Source organism: Bufo bufo, chromosome 1 (genome assembly GCF_905171765.1).
Source record: "Bufo bufo chromosome 1, aBufBuf1.1, whole genome shotgun sequence".
Classification (NCBI taxonomy): Eukaryota; Metazoa; Chordata; class Amphibia; order Anura; family Bufonidae; genus Bufo; species Bufo bufo.
In genome coordinates, this window is record NC_053389.1 from 696,426,702 (window position 1) to 696,446,310 (window position 19,609).

The window sequence follows — 19,609 nt, forward strand, 5'->3', positions numbered from 1 at the left end:
ATCATATAGATTCAAGATATTTGCAGAGAAAAATACTGCACTAGTCAAATAATTATAGAGGGAAGTGTAATTTATGGGAAGAAGGTAAAGTGACCAGCAATACAACCATCTTATATGTAGGATCAGCAAGAATGGGACACAGTTTACACTGATCTCACACCCATCACTTCACACTATATAAACAGACTATAAGGGCTGTCACACTCTCTGTATGCCCTCTAGGTTTCGGCAGCTCCTGCCTTGAATGACATACATACAGCCATTTAAAGGGGCTCCACATTATACCTGTACTGGCCATACCTTCAATGACTGACTGCAGGGTTGCCATGCCAAACAACCCCTTTAAGTTACATACATTTTGACTATACAGTTATTTAAAAGACTCTCACTGATCCGGAGTGACAGCCTGTATCATATTCTAGAGCTGCATTAACAATTCTGCAGACTTCAGAACGGAAATCTCCCAGCATTCCTTGGCTGAATATTCTAAAAGGGTCATCTTTAGTAAGCAGGTATAAAATAATGAACTGTCCTCTGCATTGCAGGAACTTATCTAGGCTGATGGCTCCATTTGAACTATGGTACCAATATCTCCTATCCAAAATGGCCGCCAGAGCCTTAGATTTGCCAATGGAGCCATCTCCGCAAGTCTAAGACAACACCCCACCATTGTCCTGAGATGAACCAGTGTTATTACATTGGCACCATGTCTTCCTCCGCAGGGGTCAGCCTTGGTACATCCCAGAGCAGTGGACAGCGGTGTCTTGCCGAGAGCAGCTCCACCTGAAAGTCTAAGTCTCTGGCTGCCATTTTGGAAAGAAATCAGGGGACCACCAGCTCTCTGGAACAGAGAGCACAGATTACCAATGTATAGTTTTAGTTTGGGACTGGAGATTCGCTTTAAAGAGTACGCATCACCACTCTTGACAGAAATTTTATGCCCCATATAACACCTGTAAGCTCTGTTCCTCAGTTATTACTACTTCAAGAATAATAATCAACCTGCAACTGGATATTACCAGTGTGTGTGGGGGGGGGGGGGGGGCTGTTCCTGACAGTACAGTGTCAGGCAGTGAAGGGACACACATCCCCACTGGTAACAGCCAGTTGCAGTTTGACTAAAACTTCTAGTAGTAATAACTAAGGAATGGAATAACATACAGAAATATTAAAAGATGCTCCAGAATGGTTATTAGCCAGTAGGTCCTCTTTATTGGTGTGGAGAAGACAAGCCTATTGACTTTTAGCAGGGACAACCAGATGAACCAGATTACAAACTCTGGATTAATACAGATGATTTGAAAATCAAATAAAGCACTGTATTACTAGATTACGAACTGTACATAGACATAAGCTGTACCGTGGCGTTGCAGGACGGAGCGATTTAACACAATACTAGCAACCGTAGTGTTTTAGAAACTGCGGTTTGTTTAGGTCATGTGCTACATAACTGCAGAGGCCTGCAAATCCACACATTAATCATGGGTGTGAAATATGCGCAGTCTGACATCTCAGCCGACAACTGACCAAGGGTACAGCAAATCTGACCACAAGCCTGGTACATGGATGCAGTAAGAAATAAATCACTAGAGCCCACATATTAACACAAGTCACAAAGCTGGCCCAGCAGGCATGCCATAATCCTCCCAATACCTGGGCTTAACAAACCCTGAGTCACTGCTTTCATCACATCATCATCCATGAGACATACAGTATGAAGTACCACCAAACCAACGTGAAGGACACAGACTCCAATGCTGTGTGTGCAGGGAAGCCCAGGCTGCGGCCAAGGACCTACTGGCCAGGCTGAGACAAGGACTAGATGGAAGAGCAACCGATTTCTTTCACGGCAAGCTCGGCAAAGCAGCAGCATCCTTCTGATGAGAAGATGGGAGGACAGTCACCTCTTTCCAGCCTCAATCTTGCTCTTATAAGGATTATGGAGGTCAGTGCAGGAGCAGAGAGGTACTTACGCGTGGTCTCTGCTGCTCACATCTAAAGACTATATTACACTGCCTGATGTACGGGCAGGGCGAGCGCCAATGGACGAGAACGCAAGCCGATATAAACTGAAATCCTTTCTCCTTCATTCAGTTCTATTCATTATTGGCATATATTAGGCAGCAGGTAAACAGTGCATTTCTCCAGGTGATGTGCTAGAAGCAGGAAGAATTGGCAAGTGTAAGGATTGGAGACCGTGCCAAATTGTGATGGCTAGGTTCCGAGGGTCTTGTGGGGTGTCACTGGTAGGCAGGAGTTAGTACCCACCGAAGGAAGGAAAACCAGTGAACCTGCGACAGGACCATGGACACCCAAGGCTCACTGGGATTTGAGTGGAAAGCTAAGGCTAGCCCATCTGCTCCTATCCCACAGAAGAGCTACTGTAGCACAAACTGCTGAATAGGTTAATGCTGCCTATAAAGAAAGGGGTCAGAAGACACTGTATGGCAGCTTGCTGTGCATGGGTCAGCCACAAATCAGAACGCCAAAAGTGCCTACAGTGAGCATCACAACTGGACCACAAAGCAAGTGAAGAATCACATCTGCTTTTCCATCATGTAGATGGCCGACTATGTAGTTCACCTACCCTGGGAAGAGGATGGCAGCAAGATGCACCATGGGTAAAGCCGGTTGAAGCTATCTTCTGTTGAGAAGCTTTGGGTCCTGGAATTCATGTGGATGTTACTTTGATATGTACCACCTACCTATACACTGTAGAGACCAAGTATACCACCTCATGGTAACAGTATTCCCTAGAGGCAGTGTCCTCTTACGTCAGGATAATGTATCCAGCCACAATGCAAACACTGTGCAGGAATGGTTTGAGGAACATGGCTTGGCCTCCAGACTCCCCAGATCTCAATCCAAATGAGCAACGGTGGTTAGGGTTGATGCACACAACCATATTTTTCATCCGTTTGTTATCATTTTTTGCTGATAGCACACAGATCTGTGTGGCTGTTCAACAAATCATAGGACATGTCCTACTCAGTCCATATTGTGGACAAGAATAGCCATTTCTAATGACAGGAGCGAGATAAATGTGGAATGCACATGGAAAGCCTCCGTATTCTCCAAATCTGTGGTTTGTGGACCACAATATTTTGGAGCCAGATATCAGAGGACAGCTTTGAAATTCCTGTAAAGTCACTGCCTGGATGGGAAAGCAAGGGAAAAAAAACATAAATCTTGGAAAGACTATCAATATTTGTCATTTCATTCCTCAGATATTCCTCCTGGAAACACATGAATGAATTGAAGAATAGGAATGGATTACAATAATGATGCAGAGAAATACTGATAAATCCAATTTCCTGGAGATGCTGACCGGAACCTGCAGGAACATTTCCCTCCACTACCCAGTCATTGTCAGAATAACTCAAATTCATGAAGGGAATAACTTTTAAAGGGTTTCTGTCATGAGAAAGAACGTTATGTAGCTGACTGACATTAGCGATGTACTAATGTCAGCAGTACACAGTGGGCTTTATAACTCCCTGCCTGCCGCTGTTTCCTTAAAATAAAGACTTTTATAATATGCTAATGAGCCTATAGGTGCTATTAGGGCGTTGCACCTAGAGGCTCCGTCTTCTCACCCTTTGGCTGGGTTCACACGAGCGGATGCCGTGCGTGACATCCGCTCCGTGAATGACCGCCAAGACCCGATGCAGACTGCAGAGGCACGGAGCATTAACATGACTGATAATGCTCCGTGCCTCTCTGTGACCCCTTTACTACGAAATCATAGTTGTCACTGTGATTTCGTAGTAAAGAGGTCACAGAGAGGCACGGAGCATTATCAGTCATGTTAATGCTCCGTGCCTCTGCAGTCTGCATCGGGTCTTGGCGGTCATTCACGGAGCGGATGTCACGCACGGCATCCGCTCGTGTGAACCCAGCCTTTTGGCACACCCATGTACAGTTGATTGACGTCCTAGTTCTCCTCTGTGCGCAGTGAGGAAGCCGGCAGCAGGAGCACGTCCTTCACTCACTGTGCCGAACACTAAATGGGACGGCGCAGGATTTACGTGACACTGAGGAGAACTCTGACGTCAATCAACTGTACATGGGCATGCCAAAGGGTGAGAAGACGGAGCCTCTAGATGCTGCATCAATGCCCTAATAGCACCTAGAGGCTCATTAACATATTACAAAGGTCTTTATTTTAAGAGAACGGCGGCAGGCAGGGAGTTATAAAGCATACTGTTATGTACTGCTGACATTAGCACATCACTAATGTCAGTCAGCTACATAACGTTATTTCTCATGATAGAAACCCTTTAATTACAGTATTACTGAACATGCAATTCCCTAATATAATATATTGACTAATAAAATGGCTACAAATCGAAGCTTCACTTCCCCTTAAAAACAAACAATAGTGGAAATTAAAAGGCAATTCTTCCTTTATGCACCGACGACAACAATTACTATAAAATAACCAAGCTGTTTCCAGTTGCATCTCATAAATGCTTAACCACAATGACAATCTGGTCAACATCTGTCACAGTAAAACGACCTGGCTTTAGTGTTCTGGGAAGATAGGAGCCAGCCATTGCCTTCATGAGATAAGCACCCGGGTTCACAGAAAACCACCGACTCGTAAATCAACATGGCAGCAAATGGCAAAATACAACAAGTACATATTTGTGGATTGACGAACAGACACCCGTTTTGGCATCATCAAGAATATTAAGAGCACGGCAAGAATAACCCTTGAATAACCCTAGAGCACAGAAACTTGTGGGACCAAATATACAATCTCAAGAATACAGGAAAATACAAAGTAAATCAGAGACATCCAAAAAATGGCAGCTGATCGTTCTGGGTCCCAATCTCAGCAAAATGGTGGATTTTACCAGGGAAAGTTGCCACCAGCCAGGCATTTTCCCAACGTAATATTACAAGGACGGCTCAGGTCCGCTAGAACAGGCAGAGACATAATGTCTATAGGAGATAAGGACTGGATTTGTCTTCATGAAATAATCCCTTAAAATAAGGCCTCATGCAAACAAACGTATTCATTTTAATGGGTCCGCAAAAAAAACTGTGTGCTGTCCGCATCCGTATGTCTATTCCGTAGCCCCGCAAAAAAGATAGAACATGTCCTATTCTTGTCCATTTTGCGGACAAGCATAGGCATTGTTACAATGGATCCGACAAATAATGGATGCAATACGGATGCCAAATGGACGTCATCCGTATTTTTTGCACAACGGTATTTTGCGGACCGCAAAACATATGCTGTCGTGTGAATGTTGCCCAAGGAACTCTCCTCTCCTGACAGGCAAGAAGAACTCTGCTTTGTCCATCTCCTGTTATTCCTCCTGGAAAAGGAATAACTATTGAGAACTAGATGCTAAAGTGTGTCTCTGGTCTAAGAAAAAAAGATTCACATCAACTGTGAAAAGAACAGAACTCTTACAGGGACCGCACGGCTTCTCAGACTACCTGATGCACACTGTGTATATGGACCCAAGACCCTTAGGACTGGCCTGAACTGCCCTGCACTGCCAATCACGCCGGCGGAGGCCATCTGGGATGGCAGAAGAGGAGCCGGGAATTGGCAGATCTGCAGCTGAAAAGGCTAAGCGCAGAGTACCTGGTAGGTAGTCTGTTCATTTCTTGAACTCAAGGGTCGCGTTAACCTTCTCTTTGTGGATACGATGTGTCTCTATAGAGTGTGATACAGTCAGCACTGGTTGGACAGACTGTGTGGTCAAACCTCCAACTGGCAGCTGTCAATGTATTCATAAATTTGTAGTAGGAATTACAGAGGAACAGCACATTCTACAGATGCTCCATCATGGTCATTTCATGCGGATATAAGCATTCACTGTTACTGAGAGCCGACAGGTCCTCTTAGACAACCTGAAATGTTCTTCCTTTCAAAGCACGTATAAACAATTGGTATAGGTTTTTGAGTTTTTCTTGTGCCTTTTCAACCTCCGCTATTTTGCTTCTTGTCCAGTAAGCCATTAGTGCTGTGACGTGGGACACAATGCACCGATTCACAGCGATCAGGTCGCGGGTCTCCTCTCTGCTGCATTCCCAGGCTGTGATCACCAGTGGTAGGAGTACCTGGTGGAACGGCCGACAGCCCTGCAATTACAACTACTACCTCTTCTGACATTTGGTGAACATTTTTTTCCAGTAAACCGCAGAATATCAATGCATATCAATTAAAGCAGATGTCTCCTCGCAAAAACATGAAATTAATTATGTATATTACTGGCTATAAAGAGGCCGAGCGGATTAAAATTGCATGCGTATTCTTTTAATGTGTTCTAGGATAAAATCAGCAGATGCACATACACAACATGTGAATGGATGGAAGCTGCTCACCTGGGGTGACCGTCTCCAGAGTCGCAGAGTCTACTTTCCGAGCACTTGCTAAATGTTTGAGAGTGGAGCCGGCAAACAGCAGGTAGAACACAGCATCGTCTTCCAGCTCGCTCTGCTCGGTGAGGCTCACTGTCAGGACACAGTCACCCTGAGAGTTCAAACAAAAAGACAGTTAGTATTCCTATTCATCAGCTGCAAGAAAAGAACGTGTGCGCGACAAGACGAGAAGAGATGGAACCATGGAGGAGCTACAGTGCAAAGACATCTCTACCACTGAAGACGTTCCGCCAGCATATATACTTATTTGCAACGCAATTCAATGGCATACTTTCAGTGGCACTCCTCGAAAGTGAACGCCAAATGAGCTATTTCACAGCACAAATAACGGTGCAGACTATGACATTCTTGAAGTTAAAAGATACTGGAATCTTGCAGTAACCCTCAACGTCGGTTCAAAACAAATTTACGTATAGAAAAAAAATAAAAAACTCACAAGCTTTTCAGGTGTAAGGCCCCTTTGCAGACGAGTGTCCGGATGTGTTGCGAATGCGTTCAGTGAAAAATGTGCGATTTCGCAGGCAAAGCAATTCAGTTTTGCCTGCGATCGCGATCAGTTTTTTCCGTGCGGGTGCAATGCATTTTGCACGTGCGCGATATAAAAACTGAATGTATACAAACAACTTCTCTTAGCAACCATCTGTGAAAAACGCATTGCATCCACACTTGCTTGCGGATGCGATGCGATTTTCACGCAGCTCTATTTACTTCTATGGGGCCAGCTTTGCGTGAAAATTGCAGAATATAGAACATGCAACGCATCACGCATTGCACCCGCAGGGAATACTCGCTCGTGTGAAATGGGCCTAACTTTTCACAGACAAAGATAAATCATTTCAGAACTTTTTCCACCTTTAATGTGACCTATAAACTGTACAACTCAATTGAAAAACAATCTGAAATCTTTTAGGAAGAGGGAAGAAAAAATATAAACATAAAATAATATGGTTGCATAAGTGTGCACACCCTTAAACTAATACTTGGTTGAAGCACCTTTGGATTTTATTACAGCACTCAGTCTTTTTGGGTATGAGTCTATCAGCATGGCACATTTTGACTTGGCAAGATTTGCCCACTCTTCTTTGCAAAAACACTCCAAATCTGTCAGATTGCGAGGGCATCTCCTGTGCACAGCCCTCTTCAGATCACCCCACAAATTTTCAAATCGGATTCAGCTCTGGGCTCTGGCTGGGCCATTCCAAAACTTTAATCATCTTCTGGTGAAGCCATTCCTTTGTTGATCCGGATGTATGCTTTGGGTCATTGTCATGCTGAAAGATGATGAAGTTCCTCTTCATGTCCAGCTTTCTAGCAGAAGCTTGAAGGTTTTGTGCCAATATTGACTGGTATTTGAAACTGAACTTCCCTCTAGCTTAACTAAGGCCCCAGTTCCAGCTGAAGAAAAACAGTCCCAAAGCATGATGCTGCCACCACCATGCTTCACAGTGGGGATGGTGTTCTTTTGGTGACGTGCAGTGTTGTTTTTGCGCCAAACATATATTTTGGAATAATGGCCAAGAAGTTCAACCTTGGTTTCATCAGACCATAACACCTTTTCCCACATGCTTTTGGGAGACTTCAGATGTGTTTTTGCAAAATGTAGCCTGGCTTGGCTGTTTTTCTTCTTAAGAAAGGGCTTTCGTCTTGCTACTCTACCGCATAGACCAGACATATGAAGAATACAGGAGATTGTTGTCACATGTACCACACAGCCAGTACTTGCCAGATATTCCTGCGGCTCCTTTAATGCTGCTGTAGGCCTCTTGGTAGCCTCCCAGACCAGTTTTCTTCTCGTATTTTCATCAATTTTGGAGGGATGTCCAGTTCTTGGTAATGACACTGTTGTGCCATATTTTCTCCACTTGATGATGACTGTCTTCACTGTGTTCCATGGTATATCTAATGCCTTGGAAATTATTTTGTACCCTTCTCCTGACTGATACCTTTTAACAATGAGATTCCTCTGATGCTTTGGAAGCTCTCTGTGGACCATAGCTTTTGCTGTGGGATGCGACTAAGAAAATTTCTGAAAAGACCAACTAGAGCAGCTGAACTTTATTTGGGGTTAATCAGATGCACTTTAAATGATGGCAGGTGTATGCTGACTCCTATTTAACATGATTTTGAATGTGATTGCTTAATTCTGAACACCGCTACATCCCCAGTTATAAGAGGATGTGCACACTTATGCAACCACATTTTATTTTTTTCTTCCCTCCACCTAAAAGATTTCAGTTAGTTTTTCAATTGAGTTGTACAGTTTATAGGTCACATTAAAGGTGGAAAAAGTTCTGAAATGATCTATCTTTGTCTCATTTTTTTACATCACAGAAAACTGACATTTTAACAGGGGTGTGTAGACTTTTTATATCCACTGTACATCTGTATTTGATAGATTAATCAGTTTTGTGACTTTAATGTTTCCGTTTTTTTCTGCCAGTACAATTCATTACAGATGACGTCGGGTAGGGACCCAGTATTATAAATCATTATAATGCAGTGAGGTCCAGGAAGGGAAACCTTCCTCTCACATGGAGCGCGTTTCCCATAGACAACTCGCTCTTCTGAAACTGGCCTTCGGCTTCTTTCACATGAGTAAGATTTCCATCAACATGCGATACGTTTTGCGCACGGACAGCATCTGGACTGAATCCTTACCCATTCATGTGAATGGGTCTGTATACATGAGCATGGTTTTATCACTGACCATCTCTGCATCTGGAGGGGGTTAAGACCACCCTGTAATCTAGCAGTGGTGGCTGGGATGGGAGCCGCTATGCATGCCTGTGCGCGCTTCCACAATCCCGGCTGCAGGGGTGGAGTAGGTGGGCCTTTTCAGGGCAACAAAGTAAAAAAAGGTGTTTTCCCACAAACAATACTTATGTGGATAAAGGTATAATTACTTCATCGCTGCGGTCTGACTGCTGAGACCCCAGTGATCATGAGAACAGAGGTCCCATAGTGCTCCATAAAAATAGAGCAGTAGTGCACTTGTTTGGGCCATCTCTAGCAGTCCCACAGAAGTGAATGGAGCAGTGGTCGCCACTCCATTCTCATGAAGAACTTTGGGAACTCCATTCTTGTGACTGCTCGGGGTCCCAGAGGTTGGATACCCACCTATCAGATACTTATCCCCTATCCTGTGGATATTGAATTGTTAGTGGGAAAACCCCTTTAACCCAACTTACACCAGAAAACAGATGTAAATTATAACTGAAATCTGTACCAGCCCATAGGGGATGTGAGTTTCAGTTTCTGATGCAGTAAATGGACTTTTAACTAAAATGCCAATCTTTAGTATATCTTCTCTTTTTTAGTCCACTCTAGGCTTTTTCTTTTTAAACTGCACACAAAAAAGCTCACCATAGAAAGCCTGCCTAGTTCTTGAGGGCTGTGGTTACAGGTGTTTATGCCTGACACAGTGCAGGATGGTGAACATCGTGTCCAGCCGAGAACATGGAAGCTCCTAGTAAATATTTGCAGTGCGGGATGGCATGGTGAGCTCTCCAACATAGGCTGTCATTTCAGAGGTTGGCAGAGGTACGCTAGCATAGACAGCGCTTCATCTCTGAAAGTAGTGCTGACAAATCCTGACTCCAGAGAGGATTATGTGGATAAAGGGACTTGCCAACGCGTGGTACAACATTACATCAATTCTTTTAAAGCCACGAGGAAACAGAATTCATTAGAAATATCTTCAAAAAAAGATCAGAAATTCAGGCACTCAGTAAAATCTACACTGAGGGAACACAAACAAACTTGGCTTTTTACCTCCATCTTTGATGGTCCCTGCACTGCTGGAAGACGCAACTAATTTATGACGAGGCACAGGCCTGGTAATAAAGTAGACGCACTCCGGCTATCCATGCGCCTGCCCCTGACCGGAGTGGTTATCATTCCTCTTTTATTGCTGGTAAATGTTAGGGAATTTCCTGGGGCCAATGTCCCACCCCTCCCAAGTGGCGAAGGTTGTGTAAAAACATCGTGACTTTTTTAATGCCAAAAACTGGCGTAATTACATAAAAAATAATGATCTTTTTTATATAATGCCAACATATTCCGCAGCACTTTACAGTTCAGGGGGGTTCATGTACAAGCAGTCATAAATTACATAGCAACAGACAATTCAATAATTACGACAAGGAATGAGGACCCTGCTCACAAGAGCTTACAATCTGAGTAAATGACCTCCAATGCTTAATGATATCTTTCACTTAGGCTGGGTTCACACGGGCGAGATTTCCGCGCGGGTGCAATGCGGTAGGTGAACGTATTGCACCCGCGCTGAATCCTGACCCATTCATTTCTATGGGGCTGTTCAGATGAGCGGTGATTTTCACGCATCACTTATGCGTTGCGTGAAAATCACAGCATGCTCTATATTCTGCGTTTTTCACGCAACGCATTCTGTATTCAAAATGCTATTATTTTCCCTTATAACCATGCTATAAGGGAAAATAATACAATCTACAGAACACCGATCCCAAGCCCGAACTTCTGTGAAGAAGTTCGGGTTTGGGTACCAAACATGCGCGATTTTTCTCACGCGAGTGCAAAACGCATTACAATGTTTTGCACTCACGCGGAAAAATCGCGGGTGTTCCCGCAACGCACCCGCACATTTTCCCACAACGCCCGTGTGAACCCAGCCTTAAGGTCCTTTTACACAGACCACTGATCTGGCAGATTATCAGGGATGAGCATTTGTAGTAACACTCGTCCCCGATAATTTGCCTGTGTGAAAGGACCCCTAGTGATTCTTTGCTTCTATCTGGAGAAATAGTACTTTTAATTCATATGTGAATGAGCAGTTAGGTGCACCGAGGACTGACCCAAACCTCTCTGTGCACTCCTGCTTTCTCTGTTAGTCTCTCTTGGTTGACAGGACAAAGCTCCTGCAAAAACATCTCCTGACTCTATCAATCAAGAAGGAAAGGGAGGGACTGGCAGAGGAAGCAGGAGCAGCAAGAGTGCACAGAGGCTTGGTTATGCTGCCACTCTGAATGTTTTTTTTTTAAAATATGGCCCCTACGCCCCGCTGTGCCCCCCACAGTTTTCCTGCTCAGTATGTAAATACTGAACATCGGTACAGGGAGGAGACGCCAGGGTTTCTCAATGGGCATCTCCTTCTCCCTGGCTGTGCCGCGATCCAATCACAGTGGAGAGCGTCACAGGGAGGTGGGGAGTTTTTTTTCTTCCTGGCTGTGACGCTCTGCGCTGTGATTAGAAGGGAGAAGGAGACGCCCATTGAGAAACCCTGGCGTCTCCTCCTCCCTGTACCGATGCGCAGTATTAACATAAACTACAGGAGGGCACAGCGGAGTGTAGGAGCCATATTTGAAGGAAAAAAAAAACACAGGCAGGGTAGCAGCATCAGTGGGGGGTACCCCGCAAGGAACGGTATTTATCTAAACTAAAAAAAAAAAACACTTATCCTCTGGACAGATGATCAGCATCAGATGGCCTAGTTGCAGCTCAGTCCCATTCAAGTCAATGGGGCTGAGCTGCAATACCAAGCACGTCCATTATACGAGATATGGCGCTATATGAGATAAGCGCAGCGGCTCAGTGAAACATCTGATCGGCTGCTGTTCTGGGACTTGGACCCCAGCAGGTGGGATAATGACCTGTCCTCAGGATAGGTTATCATTATCTTTTCTAGGATAACCCCTTTAACTGCTCATTTACAGATGGTCAAGAAGCAAATGGCAGAGTGAGAAGTGAAGAGCATACTCCATCTAACAGCGTAATAACATCAGCATGTGAAGAGCTGTAATATAAAGTGGTAATAAAAGAAAAGTTATCTTATCTAATTCCTCAGTCTGAGCAAAGGAGAAAAAAAGGCATCAGATTCTAAAGAAACATTATGGGTCTACATCAGATGATGATTAGTAACGCACAGCGTTTACCAAATCTCAGATCTCCAAGTGTCACTACTGACCAAAAAACACATTTATGTTCTGAAGTATTTCCAGGCATATTAATGATGACACATCACCTTGTACATGTACTTTTAAAAGGAGTTGTCCTGGTGTCTGTCCATTAAGTGCACTGATTGTAGCATGAAAAGGTATGCGACGGACACTTTTTCTGAATTCCCAGAGTTTTAATCATACCTGCTTGCTGACGCAGAATGGAAGCAATCTTCTCTTATGTCCAACCAATATAGGTGTAGTTCATTTGGCGCGGCACTCTGGTGCTGTGCACCTTTGCCCACTTTCTCATGCCAGTATTTCGGTCACAAGGCTGCACTGGTACTTGTAAGCCAAAATACAAAGGAGGCAAAACTCTTCCCGTTATACTTGTGCGTCATAAAAAATACTTATCCAAACAACCAAAATACGTCCAAGTGAAAGTGGCCCTTGTCAGCAGTACAGCAAGCAGAGATCTTAAAAATGGAGCAGAATTGCAACACGTGTTACATAAACTTAGGTTTACATACAACAGGGAAGCCTGTTATGGGATCATCCATCTGTATAAAGCTCATAAAGGACCGAATGCTCGAAGTGAACCCAATGTACCAGGTGTCCTGTGAGGGCAGGGGGCTGACTATGCCCACTGCGTACTGTTCCAATCCAATGAGAAGCAGCTCCCTTAGCCTGGGGGACTGTATAGTGGGCACAGTTCTTACTATGGATACCTACTGGACATCCATTTACAGTGGAGCTGCTTCTGGCCAGATGCACTTTATGGCAATGCAGTGAATATTAAAACAGGTTGCGACTAATGCAGAAGCCTAAAATTCCTTACCCTTTCCAGTCATTTTCACGCCATCTCTGCAGAGATAGTGGTGCCGACCTCATGCTGGATTGCTGTGTATTTTTACACTCACTTCTCTAATCCCCGACAACCATCTGGTATCTTTCAACAAGCTCTTTTGTGAACATCTAGTTAGCACAGAGTACAGGGTAGGCAAAAAAAAACGACAAAAATGTTGACGCCCTCCTATCCTTGTCCATACAACATACCTAAAAATCGTATCACGCCGAAATGCTCCTCAAGCTCCAGAGGACACCATTGATTTTTCATTAATGATTTGCCTCACATTTCAGATGAAGAGGAAAGTATAAACAGCTGCCATGTCACATTGCACAGTGCCATAAATGTGACCCCTGTGGCCTGGTATAGTGAGCTCCCGTGAATACCTGACAGACTGCCATAAGGAAGCTCTATACCGCCCATATCACTGAAACAATGGTCTTTTCACTGTGCGCTGCAATAGTAAATGATTCACAAAAACAACAGAAGTGGCTGAGAATGAATAAGAAGTGTAAAATTGGATACGGTGAACTGAGAACATACAGGGCACGCCCCAGGTAATCAGATTTACCATTAAGCTGCCCTGCTGTTTCGCTAGCTAGCTTCCTTGGCAGCCAGCATCTCATCTGGTTAGTCTCAGCTATTTATATATTTCCGAATGACTTCACCTTTCCCGATATCAAGACAGAGCCCAAAGCACTTGAGATCAGGAGGCACCGAGCTGGGTCAACAGAACAAGGGAAGGTCAAAGTCATTACGTGCAGCGCGGAGAAGTAGTGCTCCTTCCACTGACCGATAAGGACGAGGATGGTGCTGACCAGACAGATAACGTAGGCCTATTTTTGGACTTGAGGATGAGTGGTAAAAATTATTTCCTGAGCTGCTATGGCACTGTTCAGCACAACTTTTCACGTAAAAAGTACAGCGGTGTCCACCTGGTTCTACTAAAACCATCAGCAGACTTGAGGCCAGTTAGACCTCTGCAAGTAGCTGAATACAGCCTATGTGCCGGCCACATCTCCCAAACCAACCGGGGCATCCCTGACACCATCTCAGTTTGATGCAGGTAGTTCCTATCTGACTGTGGTTTACTCACTTCATCATTTAAGTACAGTATGGTCAGATAGGGACTTATTGCATCCTACATCACTTATGATGCAGTGAGTTTGTGTAAAAGGAAACGTTACGTCCAGGAAATGCGGCCGACGCACCAACCGCGTTTCCAGGACTGCACACAGTCATGGGCATGTGACCTAACAGTGCCCACACACAAAAGTTTGGCTCTTTAGCATAAAAAAAGCCAAAATAAGGGCAAGCGTTCTAGTATTTTTGCACACAGAAGGGCTCATTTATCAAGACTGGCATTTCTATGTCAAGGCAGGAGGCCTACTACAAGAAAATTTAGACTAGAACCTTCAGAATCACAGGTGCATATCCATGAAGCAAACATGACCCCTATTTCTTAGCTCTATTGTTTGAATGTATAATGGTGTGCAGCCATTTTCTTTTTTATAATTATGTTTGCTTCATGGATATGCACCTGTGATTCTGAAGGTTCTAGTCTAAATTCTCTTGTGGTATATATTGAGGGTAGCGCCTCTTTTAGACTGAACACGCCCATCTATCTGGGACTTCTGAGCAGAGTACGTATGTATCTGGTCTCCACACTGCCCCGAATATTGTAGGCTTAGGTAAGTCTAAAGAGAGGCAGTATACTAGTGTTAGGGACCCATCTGTGGAAGCCACCTGACGCCTGGTAGATGGGCCCGACACATGTTTGAGCAAATATGTGCGCTAAGAGCTTCCATTAACTCATTTATAGTCGGTATTGTACCACTTTTATTTAGAACGACCCCCATTTCTTAGCGCTATCGTTTGTATGTATAATGGTGTGCAGCCATTTTCTTTTATGACTAGACCTCCTGCCTTATTAAAATCAGGGGCATCCTCTACTAGTTCGTGAGCCTACTAAACTGGCATAAATGCCTGGGCCAACGGCCCTGCCCACACCACGCTCCTTTTTGGCAAGTGAGGAGGGCTTCATAAACACTCCATTTGTGCCTAAATTTAGGTACAATGGTATTTAAATAGATAAACCACAGAAACGAGTGCAAAACAAACCAATAATGAGTCATAAAATCTAAAGTTTATTAATAACAAATGTTAAAAGTAATATTTCACCGTACATGATTGTGAATGGGTGGGGACAAACAGTTACACACCACCTCAAATACGGACTCTCCAACTATGACAAAATGCAACAGTAATAGCGACCTCAAAAGATGTTAGTAACAAATCCCAATACAGGGTATGGCGGTCGAATATGTATAAAGTGCATATGAGTGTGAGGATGTGCCAAAAAGGGACCAATTCATATAAAGAGCAACAAACATGTATACTCGCTAACTACTAATGCGACATAAATGGCAACATACCAATGTGGAGAGAGGTAATAAGAGGGTGATGGCGTGCGTCGGAGGAGTGCCACCACCCTCTTATTACCCCTCTCCACATTGGTATGTTGCCATTTATGTCGCATTAGTAGTTAGCGAGTATACATGTTTGCAACTTTGCTGCTCTTTATATGCATTGGTCCCTTTTTGGCACATCCTCACACTCATATGCACTTTATACAGATTCGACCGCCATACTCTGTATTGGGATTTGTTACTAACCTCTTTTGAGGTCGCTATTACTGTTGCATTTTGTCATAGTTGGAGAGTCCGTATTTGAGGTGGTGTGTAACTGTCTGTCCCCACCCATTCACAATCATGTACGGTGAATATTACTTTTAACATTTGTTATTAATAAACTTTAGATTTTATGACTCATTATTGGTATGTGGTTTCTGTGGTTTATCTAAGTATTTGGAGCGTGCCATTTATTTGAGACCGCATGGTGATTTAAATGGTATTTAAAAAGTCACAAACCAACTGGGTGCAAACTGGCATAGGGGCACTGTAAATCACCCCAGCGTGTCTTACTACTACTACTACTATTTTCTTAATGGCAGTTTTCCCCTAAAGAGAATGTGCTATGAAAATGCTGCATTTTTTTTTTAAAGAAGCAAGGACAAAAAAATGGCACCTTATTAGCAAAAACGCTAAGAGCAAAAGAAACACTTGTCCCGCATTTTATATATTTTCTACAGAATTTCAGCACCAAAAACCACCACCAAAAAAGCAAAGCTGAAAAATGCCAGCAAAAACCTGTGTGAAAACATCCTAATTTTTTTTTTAATTAAGTACAAAACAAAATCAGTTGCACTCAATTGTACAATCTGCAGACTTTTTAATGGACATTACTGCTTTAAATCCCTCTAAAATCAAAAAAATCTAGTCACATGTGTAAAATAGACCTGATACATGTATTTTAATTGCAATTTTTGTTAGAAGAGGTGCATGAATCTAAAAAAAAAAAAAAAAGTTCTGTACCAAACCTGGTGTATAAAAACCTCAAAATGAGCACATTTTCTGTATAGATCAGAGGCACAAATGTACACTCACCGATATCCCCAGCTGACCTTAAATGACACCTCTCAAACCTGAACCTATCAGATAGACAATAGCAAATATTAGATCAGTCATAAAACCTTTAAGCAGTCAAGTCTCAACGCCAAAGATTAGCTTATCTTTTCCATTCTTGCTATCAAAAGGAGGAGGAATGTGGCTGCACTTAAAGTTCAGCTGAACAGTAGCTGGAAGGAAGCCACACTTCTGCTGCTGTCTAAAATAATAAAAAAGTCTGCACACATACAGGAAAAAAAATAAACGTATGCAGAGATACACACATCGGTTGTGGTATTGGTACATACTGCTATCCTGCTTTATTTCAGGAAGCAATGGTTGCCTGGTAAACTTAGAGGAATTCAGGTTATACTGTCTTAGATTAGTGGGGGCCCGTACCAAGCCACCAGATATCACCCGTAATGGGGAAGGTTGTGGACGCAGTTTTATTATAGTTTTTTGTTGGTTTGTTTTTGCATTTTAAAAAATTGCTATATAAACCCCATGTGTGAACATGGTCTGACAGGTCTGTCTTCACACAACAGAGTTCAATACTGAATGGGCTTAGAAAGGTTGTATATGATCAGAAGAACTCCGCAGTTTTTTCTTCTTTTTCTCCAGAAAGCATGCCACGTCTGGTATTGTTCACACCCTATGAACAGGTGTAGTACAGCCAGTCTATTGAATTTAGACCGTACAATTATGGGATATTTTACGCACGTGAAATGCCATTATCCCGGTCCATGTAGTGTACATACATCACTATAGCTACATTTATGGCAGTTGTATTACACATAAAGGGCTGGTGTTTTCCGTTAGGACTGTAACAGTTGGGTGCACAGCAAAAGACTCAGCATCCTGCGTGCCAAGCTTCCTACGAGGAAACCGGTGGCCCAGCGCTGTTTCCCAGAACCTGTAGCATGCCCTCTTGGTGGGGTTTATCTGGGTCAGATGAAATAACTTGTTCAGCTATTATTGAAAGACGTATTCGACCATCCTGAAACCCACGCTGGGTCTCTTTCAGAGGGGGGCTCAAAGCAGATTTGTACAGAAGAGAAACAGGATGGGAAACGTCTTCTATGAGACTTACGGGGATCGCCTCAATTTTGTCACTACATTAAATCTAGAGATTAATTCAAATCAGTTTGTTGTTTTTTTTCTATTCCATTTTCTGCACATGGTTACCGGGGCAGACATCAAGTGATATGTTCTGGCAGCCATCTTGTCTGAGCTGATGCTTTTCAGGGTGTTTTCCAGGAGTAAAATACTGATGACGTATTCTCAAGATAAGGCTACATGCACACAAACGTAGTTCGTTTCTGTGTCCGTTCCGTTTTTTGTTTTTTTTTGAGGATAGGATGTGGACCCATTCATTTCAATGGGTCCGTAAAAAATGCGGACAGCACACGGTGTGCTGTCCGCATCAGTATGTCCGTTCCGTAGCCCTGCAAAAAAAAAATAGAACATGTCCTATTCTTGTCCGTTTTAGGCATTTTTACAATGGATCCACACAAAAAAAAAAAACGGATGTCATTTGAGGACCGCAAAACACATACGGTCGTTTGCATGTAGCCCAAGTCATCAAGATCTGATTAGTGGGGGTCCCACTCCCGATACCCCTGCTGTTCAGCTGTTTGAAAAGAGTGCGGCGCTCCGGTGAGCACTGCAGATTCTGCCTAGGCCAGTGATGTTACATTCGTCTGTCAAATGGCCTATGTACAGCTCTGTCCCATTTAAATGAACGGGCTCGGGCTGCAATACCAAGCACAGCCACTATACAATGTATATCCTGCACAGAGGCAGCGGTAGCCTCATCAAACACTGATTGGTACCGGTAGTTGGACCAACACCAATCAGATATTAATATATTAATCTCATCAATATTGTTCTACTAAAAACCCCTTTAACCACTTCCCGACCGCCCATCGACTATAAACGTCCTGGGTAGTCAGGTGCATCTCTGAATGGACGTTCTGGAACATCCTTTCAGAGATGGCAGCTGCATGCTAATCATGCAGCTGCCGAGCAGGGGGCCTGCTGTCAGTGACAGCAGGGCACCCCATAGAGAAGGCAGGGACCGTTCCTGGGTGTCCCTGCCTTCTAGATCGCTGTATACACAGCACTCATCAAGTAGAGGAAGCGATGTGCCGCTTCCTGTCCTGACCCGGTGATCATGTGACCGCCGGGGCCGGGTGAGTGCAGGAGCCGTCAGGTCTTCCATAGACCTCTATCAGCCCTGCACTGAGGCTGTACAGCGCAGTATTCTGCTATACAGCCTCTCTGGGGGGTGTATTCCCCTGTAACTGGGGCTACTAGGTCAGCCCGTTACAGGAGAAATCGTAAAAAAAAAAAAAAATTGAAGTTAATTGTCCCCCAGAGGTCTTGTATGACCTTAAAGGGACACTGACAGGCCAAAACAGCATATATAGTTAGATATATCACATTACAGGTCTTATACAGTCTTTTAAAAGCATATAAGTATCCCCCCTGTCCACCTTATAAAGAGCGAAATATAAAGTTTTATAACCTGCTTCTCCGGTCAGCAATCTGCCCAAGGGGCGGCGTTTCATGTGAAAATGCGCCCAGCCAGCCTTCCCAACTGCCGTTTGAAGCCCCGCCCAGCTCATCAATATTCACTTCGCTGGGCGGCGGCTAGAACTCTCCCCAGTCCAGATCCTGCGCCTGCGCAATTCAATCCTCCGGGCATCGTTCATGCCCAATCTTCTGCGCCTGCGCCCCGCCGTGCCGTTAGATCGCGCCTGCGTACACACACCAGCCTGCGTCTTCGAGGCAGCTGCCTCGAAGACGCAGGCTGGTGTTTGTACGCAGGCGCGATCTAACGGCACGGCGGGGCGCGGGCGCAGAAGATTGGGCATGAACGATGCCCGGAGGATTGAATTGCGCAAGATCGGGACTGGGGAGAGTTCTAGCCGCCGCCCAGC

General features: G+C 44.1%; 1 protein-coding gene and 1 long non-coding RNA gene across 6 annotated transcripts in view; one reads left to right on the forward strand and one right to left on the reverse strand.

Moving 5' to 3' along the window:
- Positions 1–19,609, forward strand: part of LOC120985959 — a 1,109,413-nt gene that overhangs the window by 591,386 nt on the left and 498,418 nt on the right. The window lies entirely within an intron of this gene.
- Positions 1–19,609, reverse strand: part of AKAP13 (A-kinase anchoring protein 13) — a 230,781-nt gene that overhangs the window by 153,658 nt on the left and 57,514 nt on the right. For 4 of the 5 annotated variants that reach the window (XM_040414184.1, XM_040414183.1, XM_040414185.1 and 1 more), the window contains exon 3: positions 6,346–6,493. In XM_040414184.1, the coding sequence (XP_040270118.1) occupies positions 6,346–6,493 (148 nt within the window). Of the gene's footprint in view, positions 1–6,345; positions 6,494–13,152; positions 13,407–19,609 lie in introns of those variants that run through there. The other variant, XM_040414186.1, reaches the window with a different exon arrangement.